Genomic DNA, 16568 nt, shown 5'->3' on the forward strand with positions numbered 1-16568 from the left:
TAACTCACCAGAAACCAACCAACCAACCCACCTCATGGCTCATGATAGATAGGTAATGGAGCAAATAGCAAAACACCCCACCTAATTGCATATACCAACATTTGGAGCTACACTGACAGTTACAATTACAATAATACCAATAACACATAGTATTTATATAGCATATTATTTCTGCAGAGTGATTCAAACATTAACTAACTAATCTTTATATTAACCCTGTGAGGTAGATAAATATTATCTCAATTATACAGAGAGAGAAATTGATACACAGAGGTTGTGGAACCTGCCCAAAGTAAACAAGTCAGTGCAAGAAACAAGACTAGAACTCAGGAGTTTCTGACTCAATCCTTTGATATAAATTTGTCAGGGAAGAAACAGTTCCTGATCTTGCTACTTTTTTCTCTACATCCACATCACAAATTAACAACAGATATTCAAAGAGTTGCAGATACCTGTTGAGGAACAGTTTGTGTATTTCCATCCCATAATATTAAATGGGCTGTTTATTTCTACACATCTTTTTTCATCACTCTTTCTTGCATAAAAAAATCCCAGCTGCTTTATACAGTCACATTACATTTAATGGCATTTGGAACTCAGAAGGCATTCAAACATTCCTTTCTGTAAGCGTCTGCGTTACTTTGTACACTAATTAAGTTGGAGTGATAATGAGAACATATTGACACCATTTAAGCAACTGGGGAATGAGACAATCTACAAGTAGTAGAAAAACATCTGCAACATGCTTTGGTGCAGGGGACTGGTCAAAACTATTTAAAAAAAACATGTACAGATTGTTCTTGAATGGCTTGAAGCTTATCTATGGAATTAATTTCAAGATTTAAGGGCTACCATATGAAAAGTCATCTTCCCTGCTGAAATGCAAACCAAGTTTAATATATTTGGGGTGTTGGGAATGAAAATTCAAAATAAAATAGCATGATTCAGCTGACTCACCTTAGGCACCCAGTGGCATTGCGCAGCACCTGTGATGAATGGAGCTGTATTTTGTGATCATCCTGGAGGGGCGAGTTGTCCCATCCCGAGTGAGGGATGATCACTGCATTAGTCAACACTGCAAGGGCATCCTGGATGATTGGCATTTTCAGTGCATCACAAGAGGATAGATTCCAGAGAACTCCTACAAAAAGCAAATGATTAATAATTAGTACTTCCGGGTGACAACAGAGAGCAATTCTTGTTTTGAAATTACTTTTCATGGCACTGTTATTCTTAATCAAATGTATACCAAAGAAAGTCTGCACAGTGTCTGAAGGATCAGTGATGACTAAATACTGCCCCACTAAGATGTTACTTTTTAATTTTCCTTTAAAAATAAACTGAGTCTCCACAGCAATCCTGAAGTTTATCAGGGTTAAGGCTGACAACTGGTCAGCATGTTTGTGATTTAGCTACTATTTTTTTTATTAAAAATTAATAAAAAATAAATAACAGAGAACAAGTTTGTGCTACAGATTGGACTGCCATCCATCGGCAACTACATAGATGGAACTAATTCCTCTTAGGATCTCCTGTGTAACTTGAATGGGGTGGTCCGGTAGCACCTTAAAGACTAACAGATTTATTTGGGCATAAGCTTTCGTGGGTAAAAAACACACTTTGTCACATGCATGGAGTGAAAATAACAGGCATAAATATATATTGGCACATGAAGAGTAGGGAGTTACCTTACAAGTGGAGAACCAGTGTAGACAAGGCCAATTCAGTCAGGATGGATGTGGTCCACTCCCAAGAATTGATGAGGAGGTGTCAATACCAAGAGAGGGGAAATTGCTTTTGTAGTGAGCCAGCCACTCCCAGTCCCTATTCAAGCCCAAACTGATGGTGTTACTGGGAGTTACCACTGGACTCCTCGTTGTTTTTGTGCATACAGACTAACATAGGTGCCCCTCTGAAACTTGAATGGAGTGGCCAGGCTATGCTCTAGCTACAAATCTACCACAGGTTCTCCTTTGACAACTCACATGAAGTGTAACAGCCTTGCAAAATTCTGTTAACCCAGAACAAATCATTTTTACGGGCTAGTCAATTATCTTTTTTCCTCCATTGTCATTATGGCATAGAAGTAGATTTTGTGCCTCAACTGGTAAATGTTCATGACAATTTTGCAAGGCTGGAATATAATTAGTTTTATTAATATATGTATGGCCTACATATTCATATATGTAGAGAGAGAGCTAGAATTTTGTTAGTTACTTAACAAAATATATAAGCATTACAAATCTTATCCACAGGTAACAAGGCTAGAGGTCCAAACACTCACAAGATAATTTATTTGAAAGAGATACCTTGTGCTAAGATTCAAAAATTACAAAAAGCAAATGAAAAATTACAATAAAATGAAAATTTCTTGGAATAGCCATAAAGATTACATCAAAAGAAAGATTACTACTCTCACATTTTGGTATTAAGGATAGACTATCAAAAGCAAACCGTATAATTTGAGTTACTTAAATATCAAAATAAAGAAAGTAGACAAAACAATTATAAATAAAATGAAAAAAAAAACCCAACAATTTGTAGAGAAATGGTTCATGCTAAATCTTTTTGCAGTATTCTGAGATGTGAAAGCAACCTACAGTAAATATGAACCAATAACTAGAAGATTTAATTTTTTAGTTTTATTTATATGCTTAATTTTCCTGTACATATTTCATACATAAAATTGCATATTTTTGTACATACTGATTAATGTCAGTCATTTGGGTAACTATTTTGATAACAAATGACCTGATTGAAATATTCCACATATAGTAAGCAGGTAACTAACTCATTGTCAGTGTCAGAGCCAGAAAAATGAAAAAGCTGCAACATAAATACTATTTTGCGGTCGTCTAAAAATAACTTCTTTCTTCAAACATCCCTTTGAATTATTTTTTTTCAAACAGCAAATGAAATACTGTATTTCTTTAAGAGAATATGCATCCGCACAGCTACTGAACACCATTTTTCCATGGCCTCTGCTTATGAAGATTTTATCAGCATGTTTTCATTATACACAAAGTTTCTAATTCTCCACTGCCCGGCACCTTGTATAGCAGGGGTAGGCAAACATTTTGGCCCGAGGGTCACATCTGGGTGTGGAAATTGTATGGTGGGCCCTGAATGTTCACAAAATTGGGGGTTGGGGGTGCGGGAGGGTGCAGGAGTTGCTCTGGGCTGGGACTGAGGGTTCGAGGGCAGGAGAGGGCTCAAGGCTGGGGCTAGGGCCGGCTCGAGGCACCAGCTCAGCAAGCAGGTGCTTGGGGCGGCCAAGGGGAAGGAGCGGCAGGTCGGGCTCTTCGGCGGCAATTCGGTGGCAGATCCCTCGGTCCCTCTTGGTGGGAAGCACCTGACGCCGAAGAAGAAAGCGGTGTGGTGGAGCTGCCGCCGATCGTGATCGCGGCTTTTTTTTTTTTTTTCCACGCCGCTTGGGGCAGCAAAAACCCTGGAGCCGGCCCTGGCTGGGGCAGGGGGTTGGGGCACGGGAGGGAGTCGGGGTGCATGCTCCAGGCAGCACTTACTTCAAGCAGCTCCCAGAAGCAGCGGCATGTCCCCCATCCAGCTCCTACGCGGAGGCGCTGCCAGGCAGCTCTGCGCGCTGCCCCTTCCGCAGGTGCCACCCCTGCATCTCCCATTGGCTGCAGTTCCCGGCCAATGGAAGTTGGGGGGGCAGCGTGCAGAGCCCCATGGTTGCCCCTATGCATAGGAGTCAGAAGGGGGACATGCCGCTGCTTCCAGGAGCCAGGTGGAGCGGGGCAAGCCCCAAGCCCGCTCCCCGGCTGCAGCACCGGAGCAGGGCAAGCCCCAGACCCTGCTCCCCGGCGGGAGCTCGAGGGACAGATTAAAACGTCTGGAGGGATAGATGTGGCCCCCCGAGCTGTAGTATGCCCACCCCTGTGGTACAGTTATTAACATCTCTGCAAAGTGAGTGTAAAATAATACCAAAGCATCACAGTCACCTTTGATACTTACTTGCCACTCTGCACAGGTGTAAGTAATATCCACAGTGCATAGCAGTGGAAAATGAGACCCATAATTAATTCAATGTCCAATGAAGTCAATAGGAGTATATCCACTGACTCCTTCTAAAGAGGCACATAGGAAGCAGAAACCTGGACCTCAATCCTGCTGAGCACTTAACCATGTGCATAATCCCATAAGAAACATAAGAATGGCCATACTGGGTCAGACCAAAGGTCCATCTAGCCCAGTATCCTGTATTCCAACTGTGGTCAATGTCAGGTGCTTCAGAGGGAATGAACAGAACAGGTAATCATCAAGTGATCCATCCCCTGTCACCCATTCCCAGCTTCTGGCAAACAGAAGCCAGGGACACTTCAGAGCATGGTTTTGCATCCCTGCCCATCCTGGCTGATAGCCATTGATGGACCTACCCTCCAAGAACTTATCTAGTTCTTTTTTGAACCCTGTTATAATCTTGGCCTTCACAACATCCCCACTGATTTTTTTCCCCCTTACTCCATGTTAATATTTTCTTATTCTCTTATCTTCCAGAACATTCTTGCTGGTTAAAAGTAAGGTCAGATAAATATCTCCACAACATGCCATATGCAGTGTAGTTGTAGCCATGTCAGTCCCAGGATATTAGAGAGACAGGATGGGTGAGGTAATATCTTTTATTGGACCAATTTCTGTTGCTGAAGAAGAGGTACGTGTAACTCAAAAGCCTGTCTCTCTCACCTGCCAAAGTTGGTCCAATAAAAGCTATTACCTCACCCACAACAACATGCTGACATTTACTTTATTCTTTAAGCTCCTTTGCCTTATTTATATATACACACTAGACATTTCACATAAGAACTTTCTCTCCATAAGGGGTTGCTACTGATAGAGTGACCAGACAGCAAGTGTGAAAAATCGGGACGGGGGTGGGATGTAATAGGCTCCTATACAAGAAAAAGATCCGAAAATCGGGACTGTCCCTATAACATCAGGACATCTGGTCACCCTAACTACTGATGTTTGTAAGCTGCTGGAATCTCCACCGAGCTCCACACTCACCAGAGAGTCAAAAAGTCACACATGCTGGGGTCTGGTTTTAACTCCACAATAACATTAATCCCTAGGATACCACCAGACCAGTCCGACTGTCCGAAATCCTGCTGTCAGGGAGGTACTCTCACCTCTCTTACATTCAGGGTGGAATCTAATAAGACACACTGCCCCAATGAGTCAGCAGTAATGAACGTGCTGCTCCTTGCTGAGTTCCAGCACCTGTTAACAGAAGGAGCAATAGGACAATCCTGGCATATTGTGACAATGCTTCAAATCTAAATTTAAGGCTTTAAAAGGTACAAATCATGTCTCTGAAACATTTATTCTCCCCAATCACAAGTGGAGGAGCCCTCTTCTCATCCAGTTGCAGCAGTGGGAGGAGGGCATCCCTGGATACCCTTCCCCACTCAAGGACGGGTGGCACCAGCATAAACTGGGGAAAGATAGCTTGGAAGCACTTCCCCAGGAGGCACAGTAGCAGTTTGGGGAGGAAGAAAAGCCCTTTCCTTGGCTGATCAGGAGGCAGAAAAAAGGTCCTCACGGAATTTCATCTCAGGCACCTCCTGCTGTGTGCCAAGCCTCTCTCCTACATGGCTGAAATGTATCTAAGCATACTACCTATCAGCAGTGTGTGTGGTTACGTAAGCTCACAGCCAAGGAGCTGTGCATCCTGAACTCACTAAAGCAAAGAATCCACCACTGAAGCTTTTGCAGACTGCATCAAAGGAGCCTATCTTGAAAGCTTTGACACAATTTGTTTCCTTGCACAATAGATGCGTGTGGAACAGCCTAACAGCAAGGCCAGGCAGAAATGGATCCAACTCCCATCTCTGGACTGTCTACCCAAGTGCCTGAATACCATTATCTGTCCCCAAGAGGGCAGGGAATTGGCCTTTACAACTCACCCAATGCTCATGTATAACTGGGTCTACCCTGTTAAACATGGGTTGGTTTTCCAATGGAGATAACGACTCCTGACTGTAACTGGAAAGTTTTGCTATCAATAGATGGCCTTGCAGAGTGAGAAGAAGGGGAGTAGGAATTAACTAGATGTATTCTCAATATCACTTTTTCCTCAGTAATTTCCTTTCATTGCATCCTGTCTATCCATTTGCGTGCAGCCTATATATATTGTAAGGTGTTCAAGGCAGAGGCCTTGGATCCCCCTTTTTTAGTAAACTACTTAATATTGTCAATCTACTTTATCATACCCTAGGCTTGCCAAGGGCATGTCTACATTGGGATTTTAACACATTAGTTAGTATGTTAAAAATACAGCTTCTTTCCAATGTAGCCATAGCTCTGAGATAGATAAAATCAGTTGTTGTTTAAAAACATGGTAACTGGTCATAGTCAACCCTTTTTTACCATGACCATATCACAAGTTTTTAAATCCAACTGTTTTTCATCTTCAGTGGGTGCTAAATGATGATTAACAATGTATTAATTCAAATGTATTTGGCCTGGTCCACACACAGGTTTTGTACCAGTATAACTCTGTTAGTTAGGGGTGTGATTTTTTTACCAAAGGAATTATATTTGTACAATCCTGGGTCTGTATGCACATATACCAGTATGGTGCATATTAATGGTATAGCTTAATCCCCCACTTCCATTTGGGAATAACTATATCAGTATAAGGCACCTTTACACCTGTATAACTGTGTCCCTACCAGGGGAGTCATTCCACTTTAAATATATCAGCATAGGTAATGTGGCACAACGTTTGTATGTAACCAAGGGCTTAGGTAACATATTTTCTATCTACACTCATTTGCCTAGTGTAGACAAAGCCAGTGAGATGCAGCTGCTGGAGCAGGGGAAGAAAGTTGTTGGCAAGGCAGAAACAGCTCAACTCCACTCTGGGATTTGGCCAGTCTTTCATTGCCTCATATGTTATCTGTTATCTGCTCTTACTCCTCAGCCCTGGTCTCTGGTGCCTCTTAGGTGACATCACATCTTATTTTAGCTGCCACAATGTGCCCCACCCCTCTTCTGAGCACTGTACGCAGTATTTGAAGAGTATTATCCTGGGGTATCTTTTTAGCTGATTAATCCTTCCTCCCCTTTCACAGGAAGAGAAAAAGTTCAGGTCAGTTAGGTTCCCAAAGCCAGTGTGCCTCCTTGGCTCCAGCACTGCAAATTCTGATCCCCAGGTGAACCCACTGTATGTACTTTATATTTAACGTTGCTTTGGGGCAATGGGAGAGCCTTCACTGAGGAGGGGTTTAAACTAGGTTTGATGGGGGCAGGATACAAAAGCCCACAGGTAAGTCAAAAACATGGTGACCTGGGAGAAGGGTCGGAACCTGAGGGGAGCAGAGGCTGTTATAGCAGGGATAAGGGAGAAACAAGAGAGAACATAGTTGGGAAATCAAATCAGTATCTTAGATGTCTGTATACTAATGCAAGAAGTATGGGGAATAAGCAGGAAGAACTAGTTAATAAACACAACTATGACATAGTTGCCATAACAGAGACTTGATGGGATAATACACATGACTGCAATATGGGTATAGAAGGGTACAGTTTGCTCAGGAAGGACAGGCAGTGAAAAAAGGGAGGAGTGTCACCTTATATATCAAAGATGTATACACTTGGACTGAGGTTGAGATGGAAATAGGAGACAGGCTTGTTGAAAGGTCTCTGGGTAAGGAGAAAAGGGGTAAAAAACAAGAGTGATGTCATGGTAGGGGTCTACTACAGACCACCTAACCAGGAAGAAGAGGTGGATGAGGCTTTTTTTAAACAACTAACAAAATCATCCAAAGCACAGAACTTGGTGGTGATGGGGGACATCTGTTGGAAAAATAACACAGAAGGGCACAGATTATCCAATAAGTTCTTGGAATGTACAGTATTGGAGACAATTTTTTATTTCAGAAGATGGAGAAAGCTACTAGGAGAGAGGCTATTCTAGATTTGGTTTTGACAAATAGGGAGGAACTGGTTGAGCATTTAAAAAAGGAAGGCAGCTTGGGCAAAAGTGATCATGAAATGATAGAGTTCATGATTCTAAGGAATGGTAGGAGGGAAAACAGCACAATAATGGTAATGGATTTATAGAAGAAGACAGACTTTAGCAAACTCAGGGAGTTGGTAGGTAAAATTCCGAGCGAAGCAAGTCTAGGTGGAAAACAGTTAAAACTGGCAATTTTTCAAGAAGATATTTTTAAGGGCACAAGAGCAAACTACCTCACATCATAGGAAAGATATAAAGTATGGCAAGAAACCACCCTGGCTTAACCAGGAGATCTTCAATGATCTGAAACTCAAGAAAGGGTGCTACATAAAGTGGAAAGTAGGTCAAATTATGAAGGATAAATATAAACAAACAACACAAGCATGTAAAGATAAAATCAGGAAGGCCAAGGCACAAATGAGATCAAACTAGCTAGAGACATAGAGGATAAAAAGAAATCATTCTACAAATACATTAGAAGCAAGAAGATGACCAAGAACATAATAGCCCATTATTCAAGGAGTGGGTAAAAACAATAACAGAAAATGTGGAAATGGTAGCAATGTTAAATGTCTTTTTTGTTTCAGTTTTTACCAAAAAGTTTAATAGCAACTGGACATCTAACAAGGTAGGATATGAGGCTAAAATAGGGAATAAACAAGGTAAAAATTACTTAAACACGTTAGGTGTCTTCAAGTCACCAGGGCCTGATGATATACATCATAGAATGGTCAAGGAGCTGACTGAGACGATAGATGAACCATTAGTGATTATCTTTGAAAAGTCATGGAAGACAGGAGAGATTCCAGATGACAGAAAAAAGGGCAAATATAGTGCCAATCTATAAATAGGGGAGTAAGGACAACCCAGGGAATTACAGACCAGTCAGCTTAACTTCAGTACCCAACAAGATAATGGAGCAAACAATTACGCAATCAATCTGAAAACACCTAGAAAATAATAAGGTGATAAGTAACAGCATGGATTTGTCAAGAAAAAATCATGTTAAACCAACCTAATGGTTTTCTTTGACATGATAACAAGCCTTTTGGATGGGGGAAAGTGGTAGATGTGATATAGCTTGACTTTAGTAAGGTTTTTGATACTGTCTCATATGACCTTCTAATAAACAAACTAGGGAAATACAACCTAGATGGAGCTACTATAAGTTGGGTGCAAAATTGGTTGGAAAATCATTCCCAGAGAGTAGTTATGAGTGGTTCACAGTCAAGCTGGAAGAGCACCATGAGTGGGGCCCCGCAGGTATGGTTCTGGGTCTAGTTCTGCTCAATATCTTCATCAATGATTTAGATAATGGCATAGAGAGTACACGCATAAAGTTTACAGATGATACCAAGCTGGGAGGGGTTGCAAGTGCTTTGGAGGATAGGATTAAATTTCAAAATGTTCTGGGCAAACTAGAGAAATGGTTTGAAGTAAATAGGATGAAATTCAATAAGGACAAATGCAAAGCTCTCCACATACAAAATAGGAAATGACTGCCTATGAAGGAGTACTGCGGAAAAGGATCTGGGGCTCATAGTGGATCACAAGCTGAATATGAGCCAATGGCATAATACTATTACAAAAAAAAGGCAAGCATCATTCTGGGATGTATTAGCACGAGTGTTGCAAGCAAGACACTAGAAATAATTCCTCCGCTCAACTCCATGCTGATATGACCTCAACTGGAGTATTGTGTCCAGTTCTAGGCACCACATTTCAGGAAAGATGTGGAGAAATTGGAGAAACTCCAGAGGAGAGCAACAAAATTAATTAAAGGTCAAGAAAACTTGACCTATGAGGAAAGATTGAAAGAATTGGGTTTGTTTAGTCTGGAGAAGAGAGGGGACATGATAACAATTTTCAAGTACATAAAAGATTGTTACAAAGAGGAGGGAGAATTTTTTTTTCTTGTTAACCTCTGAGGATAGGACAAGAAGCAATGGGCTTAAATTGCAGCAAGGGGGTTTAGGTTGGAAATTAGGAAAAAACTTCCTGTCACGGTGGATAAGCACTGGAATAAATTGCCTAGGGAGGTTGTGGAATCTCCATCACTTGAGATTTTTAAGAGCAGGTTAGACAAACACCTGTCAGGGATGGTCTAGATAATACTTAGTCCTGCCATGAGTGCAGGGGACTGGACTAGATGACCTCTCAATGTCCCTTCCAGTCCTACAAGTCTATGATATGTTCATGAGACATGCTACAGTTATTTTTGAAAAACAAATTTCTATTAAATATATCAGCCATTTCAAAGTCCATTTCCCTCTATTTGAATAGGCAAAACTGAATAATAAAATGTTCATGGGATAAATCCTTAACTCCTTGCAGTATTTTACTCAGGTTTTACTCCTGAAAAAATGCTGAGTTTTGTTCTAGAATCATAGACTCATACAACTGGAAGGGACCTCAATCTTCCTTCATAGGTCATGTTTTCTAGACCTTTAATAATTTTTGTTGCTCTCTTCTGGATTTTCTCCAATTTTTCCACATCTTGCCTGAAATATGGCGCCCAGAACGGGACACAACATTCCAGTTGAGGCCACATCAGCACGGAGTAGAGTGGACGAATTACTTCTCGTGTCTTGCTTACAACACTCCTGCTAATACATCCCAGAATGATGTTAGCTTTTTTTGCAACACTGTTTCACAGTTGACTCATTTAGCTTATGATCCACTATGACTTCCAGATCCCTTTCTGCAATGCTCCTTCCTATGCAGTTATTTCTCATTTTGTATATGTGCAATTGATTGTTCCTTCTGTAATATCCGAGGAAGACCTTCAGGGTTTTGCTATATGTAAATTGCAGGGAGTAATGAAATTTACATTTTGGCACATTTACTTTTAAAAAAGGATAAAAGCAATCAGTACTAATACAAAACTTTGGTGTATTTTCCTCTTTAACACTTTATAAATTAGAAGGTTGAAGACAGGATCAATACATTTAAAAATAGAGATGAGGCTGCTGAGAATTATTTTACTGCTAAGCAGAAAGAGCTTCCATCCACCAATCTCTCAGGTAGTAATGGCAAGCTTTTCAACCCAAGTCAAATGAATTTAAGTTATTTCAAAGAGTATTGCATAATCTAACTCTAAGGAGCAGAGCAAGATATTTTTAAAGTTTGAAGAGGCTAAATTTAATCAAGCTATCTGGCCAAAGAAAAAACTGAATACCTGATTGGTTTGAAACTCAAATTCATCTTTGATTATTAAACTCTTTATTGTAGTTTTGGTCAGTGTCTGAGATATTCTAGTTCCAATATTCATACAGATACTGACCTGATGTGCCAAACGCTACGCTCGGACACCACATCAATTAAAAACCAGGTATCACACATACATCCAAGATCAGAATATGGACCTAATTGGAATCCATGTCCAGAATAGGGAAAGGAGTGTTAAATATCCAGCACAGGTTTTAATGCCATCTTATATGTTATAAAAAAGGCAAACAACCCTCACATATCAACACAATATTAAGGTTACAAATGTAAACACAAATCAAGAAAATAAAAGGTTAAAGTTCACCGAGGAACATCATCCCAACAACATAGCTATTATGTATTTTTGATTTCTGTTTTTCCTGTAAAATATTCATCATACAATAAAACATACAGTATGAACAATGTGGATAAACAAATGCTGCAGGACCCAGACCTTTAGATTTTTCTGAATTAGGTGCATTTAATATTCTACTCTTAAAATTGTATTAATGTATTTTTTTGCATTTAATTTCTGACCTTTAGAAAGAAACAAGTTTCCTCCTTCCCAACTCCTCCATTCTCCACCTCTCTTTTTCTTTCCATCTACACCAAATAAACTGTTTCTAGATGGAGAGTATGGAATGCTGAAATCAGAGACACCTCAGAGCCCTCACATTTGACTGTATGCATAAAAACAACTTTGAAAAGACTGTGTATTTGTATCTTTAAACAGTGATACTGAAAATTGACCCAATATATGTGACAAGAGCTAAGTACCCAGCCAAAATATTCTGTCCAGAGGTCAAACTATAAGGGACATTTGCTGGGGTCCAACGAGGCAATGAATCCTCCCCCACAGGCCATGGAGTGCCAGAGAGTCATTTTGCAACTTTTACTTTATTTTCAAGGCTCAGAAGTCTCTGTGGTCATGAGGCTGCTCCACCCAGAGGACTGGGTGTTGGATCTACCTTGTAGCAGGATATTCCCCCACTCCTCACATGGGCTCCACACACACTACATCAGTTCTGCTGAGCTCAAGATAGACAGGTGGATGGCAGAATTTATCCTACTGAAAAATGTGCATCTATCTTAATAAAATAGTTCTTTTCTAACCATAGGAGTCACCCACAACTTCAAGGAAATTAAAGTGATGTACTGTAAAGACAATTGCCTAATACTGCAGCTTTCCCTAGTATTAAAGCACTGTTGTTTCTTGGCTAGTTGAACTGTCAAGATGAAAAATTGTCACAGTGATAGATTTTCTAGAGGGGAAAAAAATTCCACCACCTTTTAAAGTGTGTTTGATTTGATGTTAATGTTCTTAAACCAACGACATTTTCAAATAAATTTTGACACAGGAACTGTGCAATGTCAAGGAGGCAGCTCCCACACCCATCACAAACAGATCTTTTTGAATTTTGTAATGGACACAGGAGAACTAAGTGATTCCCTCATTTGTGTCTGCATCAAAGGCTCATGTGAAAGGAGGAGACAAGGGTCAGGCACACAAGTTTCTCACTTATGTATACAAGATTTGAGGTGATGCAGGCTCCAACCTGAGCATATAAGCCACACATGATCATGATCAGTTATTAAATGTCTTCTGACTGTGCCCTTTTTTTTAGAATTAAGATCCATAATTAATATAAAATATCTATAGTATTACAAAGTGAAGGATGAAGACTTGGACTGGTGTTCCCTTTGAAATGAATGTTTGCAGAATGGGGGCCTTGAACACCGAGAAGTTTTGGATTGCAAATTTAAGGTTCTAACAGCAATATTAACTCACTCATACTGCAAATACTGTATATTAATTCAGGTCCTGACCTCACAAAGCTTTACTCATGTTAGTAATCTAGACTCACTCCTCCTTATGGTCAAAAGAGTATTATCATTTGCAGCCTTAATGTTTAACTAACAAGCATTTGTTTATTTGGGTCTTTGTTGGGTTTTTATGGTTGGGGTTATTGTTAGCCAAAACAAAACAATAACGAAGACCGAAGACAAAATCACTGGTGTGGCAGTGTAGAATTTTACACATTTTTTTACAACTCTGTAATGTGTAAGCTACACTACTCAAGATACATAATACAACTCACTCTGCACTAACATAAAAGAAAATTTAATTGCCTATTTTTCATATGTGCCAAAAATTACTGTCGTCAAATTTTTTGTTTGGATTTTGGGATTCTTTTTTCCTCAAAACATAAACTACAACTATTCTTCATTGAGGATTAGCAACAAATAAAGTTTGAACTTTTCAATTCAGTGATTTTTTATTTTGATGCTAAAAATTCTGGGGAGATATATTTGTGTCTGATTACCAAATAGATCGAACCTAACTCCTCCTCCTTCTTCTTTGTACAAGTCACAATGTTTCAGCTCAGAAGCAGGGGCGTCTCTATGTTTTTTGCTGCCCCAAGCACGGCAGTAAGGTGGCCGCCTTCGTGCCTGTGGGCGGTACGCTGGTCACACGGATTCGGCAGCGTCTCTGCGGGTGATCTGCCGGTCCCGCGGCATCGGCATACCTGCCGCCGAATTGCCGCCAAAACCACGGGACCAGCGGACCTCCCACAGGCACGCTGCCGAAGGCCGCCTGACTGCCGACCTCACAGCGACCGGCAGGCCGCTCCCCACAGCTTGCCGTCCCAGGCACGCGCTTGGTGCACTAGTGCCTGGAGCTGCCCTTGCTCAGAAGGAACATTTTCAAGAAAGTTCTGTGCAAGAGGGGGTTATAAGTCAAGTTGCAATCTAGAATATAGAATTCACTGTCAAAGATGCTGTGATACACAGGCTTCCTGGGTGAATACTACTATATAAACATTCACTTTTTTAATGTTAGGATCCAGATTTGATTTTTATTGAATTGCAACGGAAACATTTTCACTACCAAGGTCAGATATGTGAAAGCCTAACATTCTTTATCTCAGCTATGCTTTCCTTGGTCTAAAGCTGCATCTAGTGTTTTGGTTTTAAAAAAACAAAATGGTTTATTTTAATATTGCCTGAATGTGTTGCTAGAAACTTAATCTCAAACCTTTTGCTAGAAAGTTTAGCTGGACCGAATTTTGATCTCGTGTAACTCTAGTCACTGAAGTAAAGTTGAACCCACTTACACAAGATCTGCATTTGGCCCACCATTACTTCTTCTTGTTTGCTGAATACCTTGAAAATAATATACATATATAACCATGGAGGGGGAGGAGATGTCAACCAGGTTTGCCAGGGAGTTGTTGGATTTAACATTAGACATTGGGGAGATTAATGCAAGAGGAGAAATAAGTTATGGTGAAAAAGAAAGAGTATTTCTGCTGAAAGCCTCTTTTCCCTGACAATGATGAAGTTAAGTCTGTCCCATATTATATTCATTTTGCACAGAGAAACAGCAAACTCTTCTAAGTGAAAGGAAAGCAGGAGAGTGATCTCACCATTCAAATTCTCCTTGAGAAGGAAAATAATTCAGTCTATTCAAAATGAAGACTTTGGTTCCAATATGCTATTTAAGAGCGAGTGAAAACACCAATCCCATAATAAGAGGCTTATTAGAAAACACTTCACAAATGAAGTCTAATGGATGTTGTACATATAACAGAGAAGATTTTCAAAATGTTTACACTCGTCTATTTGTCTAGCACCTCTCACCAACGTAACCATCCACTTATACAGGAGCTGTTGTTCAGCAACAGGCTCCAACCCAGAAAGCACAATTTTGCACCCACAATTTACTGCAGTTGTGGATTAAAGCAGACATCTCATTACTTGATTACAACAACTAATTCAAAAGTTAGACATCTAAATGGTACCATTGGCTCACACTCAACTGAATGCCAGGCTGATGCTCTTGTAAGAAACAGACTTTTACCTACTACCGGTAACCACATCTTAAAATTGAAATGTATGTCAAGTCATAATTTTATGTGCAGCAGTGATGATTCTATAATATATTTTGTAACAAGGTCTGCCATTCACACTCTGGATTTAGTCCTTCTTGAAGCCTGCGCTAAGCAGAATTTTGACAAAAATTCAAAACTTTTAAATAAAAATGTATCCATTGTGACAAAGTTCCTCCTCTATCTTGGTGGGTCCTGCGCCTATTGGTGGATTTTCTTGCCTCAGAGATTCACCATGTGGGTTGGGGAACAGCCCAGAGACCTTCCCCTCCGGAAGAACCCACAGTCCAGGTCAATTGGGAGGTTTGGGGGGAACCTGGGCCCACCCTCTACTCCGGGTTCCAGCCCAGGACTTTGTGAACTGCAGCTGTCTATAGTGCCTCCTGTAACAGCTGTATGACAGCTACAACTCCCTGGGCTACTTCCCCATGGCCTCCTCCAAACACCTTCCTTATTCTCATCACAGGACCTTCCTCCTGGTGTCTGATAACGCTTGTGCTCCTCAGTCCTCTAGCAGCACACCCTCTCACTCTCAGCTCCTTGCACCTCTTGCTCCCAACTCCTCACACTCGCACCAGAAACTGAAGTGAGCTCCTTTTAAAACCCAGGTGCCCTGATTAGCCTGCCTTAATTGATTCTAGCAGCTTGTTCTTAATTGGCTCCAGGTGTCCTAATTAGCCTGCCTGTCTTAACTGGTTCTAGCAGGTTCCTGATTACTCTAGGGCAGACCCTGCTCTGGTCACTCAGGGAACAGAAAACCACTCATCCAGTGACCAGTATATTTGCCCTCTACCAGACTCCTGTACCCCACTGGTCTGGGTCTGTCACACCATTTAGTGGCATATTATGACTAGATTATGGGTTCATTTAAAATACCCATCTGCTCTTTTCTTGCCATTGGAGACAAATTATTTTCAGTGAATTAAGTACACAAGACTGATTTTACTGACTTTTGCAAACAAAAACATATTTATCCCCAATTTGTACATAGGCTTCTAAGGCTCTTCATTTTCACACGTATGGCTTGTCTGTGTCCTGAAAACAACAGAACACAGAAGAAAAGGGAAACCCTGAAGATGGTGGTAGAATTGCGGCAAATGTGGCACGGTTCAGTGTGACTTTCCAAGTCTCCTGCTACTCAGAGCAATGTAGGTACATGTGCCTCACTGAGTTAATACATGTAGGCTTCCAAGGGGTGATCTCTGCTTATAACTTGGCTGCCCATTGCAGAGGACTCTGACGGAGAAGGTTGTTTGTCCATCATCTCAGCAGAAAAAAGGAATATTAAAATCACAGCTGAGTAAAGGGGGGTAGAGGGTCTCAACAAGGCTAAAAGAATGTGAATTCATGGATCCAGTCTCAAACAGTGTGGCTGGATCAGGTAAGAAAGGATAAAACAAAAGGTCAGGCACACTGACCTTAATTTATGTCAGGGCTATTGGAATGGAGCTAAGAATGTGAAGAAAGCAGAAGATTTAAAAAGCATCAGT

The 16568-nt window shown here is 40.8% G+C and overlaps 1 protein-coding gene across 4 annotated transcripts in view; it reads right to left on the reverse strand.

Annotated features, from left to right (window-relative positions):
- The window catches only part of CTNND2 (catenin delta 2), a 1151766-nt gene that overhangs the window by 192422 nt on the left and 942776 nt on the right, over positions 1-16568 (reverse strand). For all 4 annotated transcript variants that reach the window (XM_034761543.1, XM_034761542.1, XM_034761544.1 and 1 more), the window contains one exon: positions 958-1141. In XM_034761543.1, coding sequence (XP_034617434.1) covers positions 958-1141 — 184 coding nt within the window. The remainder of the gene's footprint in view (positions 1-957; positions 1142-16568) is intronic.

Source organism: Trachemys scripta, chromosome 2, assembly GCF_013100865.1.
Source record: "Trachemys scripta elegans isolate TJP31775 chromosome 2, CAS_Tse_1.0, whole genome shotgun sequence".
In the NCBI taxonomy this organism is placed as follows: Eukaryota; Metazoa; Chordata; order Testudines; family Emydidae; genus Trachemys; species Trachemys scripta.